The sequence below is a fragment of the Coffea arabica genome, chromosome 1e, assembly GCF_036785885.1.
Source record: "Coffea arabica cultivar ET-39 chromosome 1e, Coffea Arabica ET-39 HiFi, whole genome shotgun sequence".
Classification (NCBI taxonomy): Eukaryota; Viridiplantae; Streptophyta; class Magnoliopsida; order Gentianales; family Rubiaceae; genus Coffea; species Coffea arabica.
This window is the reverse complement of record NC_092311.1, coordinates 7,551,565-7,557,271: the sequence shown is the minus strand read 5'-3', so window position 1 is coordinate 7,557,271 and position 5,707 is coordinate 7,551,565. Positions and strand designations below refer to the sequence as shown.

The 5,707-nt window shown below is 36.3% G+C and overlaps 1 protein-coding gene across 3 annotated transcripts; it reads left to right on the top strand.

The window, feature by feature from the left end:
* The first annotated feature begins 209 nt into the window (after positions 1-209).
* LOC113710008 (delta(12)-acyl-lipid-desaturase-like) lies at positions 210-5,164 on the top strand. Of its 3 annotated transcripts, none has more exons than XM_027232877.2 (2): positions 210-344; positions 3,807-5,164. In XM_027232877.2, the coding sequence occupies exon 2, from the start codon at positions 3,843-3,845 to the stop codon at positions 4,986-4,988; it is 1,146 nt and encodes a 381-aa protein (XP_027088678.2). In that variant the 5' UTR covers positions 210-344; positions 3,807-3,842; the 3' UTR covers positions 4,989-5,164. The 3 variants fall into 3 exon arrangements, with proteins under 3 accessions (XP_027088678.2, XP_071909089.1, XP_027088725.2); XM_072052988.1 differs by lacking the exon at positions 210-344 and adding an exon at positions 892-916; XM_027232924.2 differs by lacking the exon at positions 210-344 and adding an exon at positions 3,523-3,722.
* The last annotated feature ends 543 nt before the right edge of the window (positions 5,165-5,707 follow it).

Here is a 5,707-nt window from a genome sequence, read left to right as displayed (position 1 = left end):
CGTCAATTCACGCTCAACCCAAAATCTCAATCCTCTATACCACACCCACCAAAGACCAAACTCCAATAATCCTCATTTCCAAATCTCAGCCGTCCATCGAGCCACGTGGTATCTCATCCCAATCAAATCTTGTCCGTTGCGTCCAAAGCATGCATGGAGTGGGCCCCACTCCTGCAGCCTCCTCTATATTAAGAGCCTCAGGTGAACGAGAAAAACTCAGAAAAACAAAAGCCTCTCTCTTTCTTTCTCTTTTCTGTTTCTTTTGTTCTCTTCACAGGAAGAAGAAGAAGGCAAGAGGGCAGAAGTTTTCAAGCGAAAGCGTTCTCTCAAGAAGCGCTTTTGAGGTACTTTTTTTTTTGTTTTCTTATCTATAATGTGTGTAGATATTCATTTATTGATGAATAAATGCACCTTCTTGATTTTTTGCAGTGATTTTTTTTTTTAATATGCATGTCAAACAATTACTCTTTCATTAGATACTTAATACTTTTATCTGCATTACCTCTTTCATGGGTGGATCTCTAAATTTAGATAATTTCCTTTTTTTTTTTGTTTAAAGAAGAAAATTCATCTGATTCAAGAATCTTTCTTTCTTTCTTCTTTTTTTGTTTTTTAATTCTTTCCCCCTTTATCACTTATATATTTTGTAGTGGCTATGAATCTGTGCAGCTTTTTTGGAAATTTTCATACTTATGAATACATTTCAACTCAAACAGAAACATGCAGGCTGATTTTTAGTGTATGTTTGTATGAATGCATGTGAATTTGAATATTCAGAAGTGTTGGACGGCAAAACAATGGAATGGAAAACGACATGTTTGAAAATGAAACTGTGACGGCTTTCTGGCTGTTTTTCTTGCAGCTGGCTGATAGAAAAGTGAAACAAAAGTTAAAATTGCTGGCTACATTAAATTAGGTTTGTTTGGATTGCTTCATATTTCCCCAATTTTATTTGCTTACATCATCTTTACAATTTTCAATACACCTTTTTATCTTCTCAATATCTTTTTATCTCACATACATCACATCACAAAAAGTACTACAGTAAAAATATTCCAAATAATCCCAATGATGACCAATTGTCATCATTTTCCATCTTTTTTTTTGGGAGAGAGGGGGGGAGGGGCAAGAATGTACTTTACTATTTGTAGTATTACACGTCTATGGTTGTTGGGGTTTTATGATTTTTTTTCTTATTTTTTTTATTGTTTTTTTTTGTGCTTTGGAAGTTGTGTTGCTTGTTTATGAATGGATGTTGGGATTGTGATGATTTATTGTTTGATTTGTGTAAGTTGCATGTGGGTCCTTTTGCTTTGGAAAGAAGGATTCTTTTTTCTTTATCTTTTTTAATGACTGAAGCAGAAATTGCGGTTAAGTTTGCTTTTTTGTTTACCGAGCAAGTCTTTGCAATTGAATAGAAGTTTGTTGTGCTTTAGATTTTTATGCATATAATATTATATAAATCTAAACACCCTTTTTGGCTGTTAGCTCAAAGCTATTATTGCTTTTCATTTTTTATTTTTCCAGTGAAGGGTAAAAAAAAAAAAAAGATAGTAAAAAGTTAAAAATATATGAGATGGAGGAATTATAAATGAATTTAACATTCATCATTCGAAATGTTAAGTCTTTGTATACATTTTTCCAATGCCATAATCAACCTTATTAAAATCTCCTACAAATTATGCTATTACACAAGATTTTCCCTTCTTTCTGATAAGCTTTTTTTTTTTTTCTCCTGTTATGTGCTAAGACAAAAGAAATTGATCAAAAAGCATAACGAACCCCTTTTAGGATTTGTCACTAGTCTAATTTCCCTTTTCCAGAAGAAAGGGAGGATTCATTGACCAAATTAATTATTAATACAGGGGAATATCTGTATTATTGCAGCCAAAAAGTTGGGTGATGGGGTCAATTAATTATTATTGCTTTGAAAAGATAAAAGATAACCCTCGTTTAATGTTTTGATGAATTTCGTTACTATCTATGCATAGAAAAAAAAATGAAAAGCACGTTTGAATCAAGTGTAGCTTGGAAAAACCATTAACAAAATGAAAAGCACATTTTCAACTGTAGCTTGAAAAAACCATTCATTAGTCTTTCAGGCGATGGAAGAATATGTCCAGATTCAACAGCCCCTTTTGAGATTTGAGTAGTCTCAAGGGGCAAAAATTTCAACCGTACACGATTTGTCTATGGGATTTACTACGATACTTTAGGCAAACATTGAATTGAACTAAATTTTAAACAATTCTTTGATGAAGTCTGATGTGGTACCTATGTCACAAGGGTCCATTCTTGGGCACTTATGGCTACCTTGTCTTGTATATATTCATAATCTGATTCGTGCAGGCCAAATAATTCATCTTTGTCATCTCTGACACACGAACCATATTTGGAAGAAAAAAAAATGGAAGTAGGCATTTGTTGGTAGAAAATCAATCTTGGGCGGCTTTGAAACATGAAATGGTCCAAATTCTATGTGAAATTAATAAAGAATGGAGTTCTTGCCAGATGATTGAGGTATTAACTTGTAATATTTGTATTGGCCGTGTAGGAAAATCTTTTGCGTGTAATAGTCATGGTATGTGTGAGGAAAATTCTAAATCCAGTCCGTCTTGATTTTTCTTATGTGAAGGCATCAGATCTTTTGCGTGGACAGACTTTATACTCAAATTTACAGGCATAATAATGCAGGACTATGTTAATAGCTCTGTATTAAATTCATTCAAGCGAACTGAGTTGTTTTGGATTAAATAGTGTGAAGGTCGAGTAAGTTGAAGATTTTGACTTTCATGCTTATTTACGCCTGCTCTGTATTTTGTTCAAATACAGTAATTATACAAGAAAACTTTTTGTATAAATTCTTGACTTTTTGCTTATTGGATTGATTTTGACATCTTGGCCGCCTTAGCTCACAGCCATTATAGAGAATGTGCTTCCATTGCACAATTATTTTTAGACCAGACAATAGAAATCTTCTCATTTGCACTGTCATTAGCTGGAAAGAATGAGCATGTCTTTCTCCAGGCTGAAATGAAGAGATGTTGAAATGTATGGTCACTGCTGAGTCTCTGATGTGCTAAGATGTGTCCCACAGGAAAGAAAGAGTTCAGTTAGGGACTTAGGGCTGGCCTAGTACTAGTGTGTCTTCTTGATGGGCAATAGATTTCTTAGATCCTATTAAAACATGATTGGTGGAATTCCTGGTACATTATCTGACAGCATCATTAACATTGGTGGTCCCTGATCCCTTTTGGCATGTATGGTCCTTTAGTTTTTGATAGAAGAAGGGTCCTTAAAACTGCTATTTATGGATGACAGTCTTTGCACCAGAAGAAGTTAAAAGGTAGAAGATTGAGGAAAATTTTAGTGGCCACCAGTATGAATCTCTGCCCAAGGGATAGATCAACACAATAAGATTTTTTACTCCATGAGCCATTCAATGAATTTGTCACTTTCTTGGATTTGCCACAGATAAGGAAAAGAGAAGCTACAGAGATTAAAATAGAAGAAAGTACTAATATTCTGATTAAATACTATACTCTGTCTCAGAATCTATTCTTTTAATACTCTGGTCACATGGAAATTTTGCCTAGACCATTCAATAAATCTGTGGTAACTAGTTTTCCTTGACCATATCCCCACGAACCTGTCTAATGACTAATCGTCTTGATGTTCTATTTAGCACAAAGATAATTGAAGTGATTTGATTGTAATAAACTGTAAGCAAAGAATGTTTGTAAAAAGTATGTAATCATTCCTTCAAGCTTCTCTGCTTTGTAATCATCCACATTGTCCATTTTCAGGTGTGGTTATTAAGCAGATAGGGCATTGTATCAGCAATGGGAGCCGGAGGCCGCATGTCTGCTGCAACAACCAAGACTGAAGACAAGAAAAACCCCCTTGAAAGAGTCCCATACTCAAAGCCTCCGTTTACCGTTGGTGATATCAAGAAAGCCATCCCACCTCACTGCTTCAAGAGATCGCTCCTTCGCTCATTCTCCTATGTTGTTTATGACCTGACCTTGGTCTCTCTGTTCTACTACATTGCCACAACTTATTTTCATCTCCTTCCTTCTCCATACAGCTACCTTGCCTGGCCTGTGTATTGGATTTTCCAGGGATGCGTTTGCACTGGAGTTTGGGTCATCGCCCACGAGTGCGGTCACCATGCATTCAGTGACTACCAATGGGTGGATGACACAGTCGGTCTTATCCTCCACTCCGCGCTTCTGGTCCCCTACTTCTCGTGGAAGTACAGCCACCGTCGCCACCACTCCAACACTGGATCGCTCGAACGTGATGAAGTCTTTGTACCAAAGCCAAAATCCAAGATGGCATGGTATTCCAAGTACTTGAACAATCCTCCAGGCAGAGTCATTACCCTGACAACCACGCTCACTCTGGGTTGGCCCTTGTACTTGGCTTTCAATGTCTCAGGCAGACCATACGACCGTTTCGCATGCCATTATGATCCTTATGGCCCAATCTACAATGATCGCGAGAGGCTTCAAATCTACATTTCTGATGTTGGTGTCATTGCAACATCTTATCTGCTTTACCGTGTAGCAATGGCTAAAGGGCTAGCCTGGCTGATATGCATCTATGGGGTACCATTGCTTATTGTCAATGGCTTCCTTGTTTTGATCACGTATCTGCAGCACACTCACCCTTCATTGCCACACTATGATTCATCTGAGTGGGATTGGCTGAGGGGCGCATTGGCAACTGTTGACAGAGACTACGGCGTCCTGAACAAGGTTTTCCATAACATCACCGACACACATGTGGCTCACCATCTCTTCTCAACAATGCCACATTATCATGCAATGGAGGCAACCAAAGCAATCAAGCCACTTCTTGGAGAATACTACCAACTTGATGGCACTCCATTTTACAAGGCAATGTGGAGGGAGGCTAAAGAGTGTATTTATGTTGAGCCAGATGAAGGAGGCAAGGGTGTTTTTTGGTACAAGAACAAGCTTTGATGAGATCATCCGATCCTGATCAAAAGCTAGTAGGCTGTGCTATTATTATTATTAGAAATATAAAAGAAGTAGCTTTCTTTTGCTCTGATCAAATGCATGTCTAAGTTAGTGTAAAATTACCTTGTGCCAATAAACTAATAGCCTGAGTTTCTTGAAACTCATGTGGTTTTTGTTTATCTTCTACATTGTGGAAAAAGATTTAAAGCTAGTCCATCTCAAGTACCACCAAGTCTCATGTTTATATTGGTTGTTGATTAATAGGTTCCACAAAGGAAAATTGATCCATTGAGGGTCTGTTTGGTTGGAAGTAAAATGTTTTCCTTGGGAAAATATTTTCCGTGGAAGTAATTTTCCATGAAAATCATTTCCCTTTTATCATTTTCAGGTGTTTGGTTAGCTTATTGAAAATATTTTCTTACTTCATTTTTCTGGTGTTTGTTTAACTTTTGAAATATTTTCACTTTTATCTCTATCTTTACTTTCTACACATTATAACTACATACTTCTTCCCATGCAAAATAAGAAAATTTATCGCATTGTTTAACTTTAAAAAATCTTGGAGAAATGTATATATGAATAAAAAATATCTCCTTAAGCAATAAACAAATTGCTGGTCATTTAGTGTCAAATATCAATCACATGCAATGTTTATTGTGACATATATCTTGCACTCTCACTACTGAAAGTTTCTCTAGAAAAGAATGTCCCTATTATACATA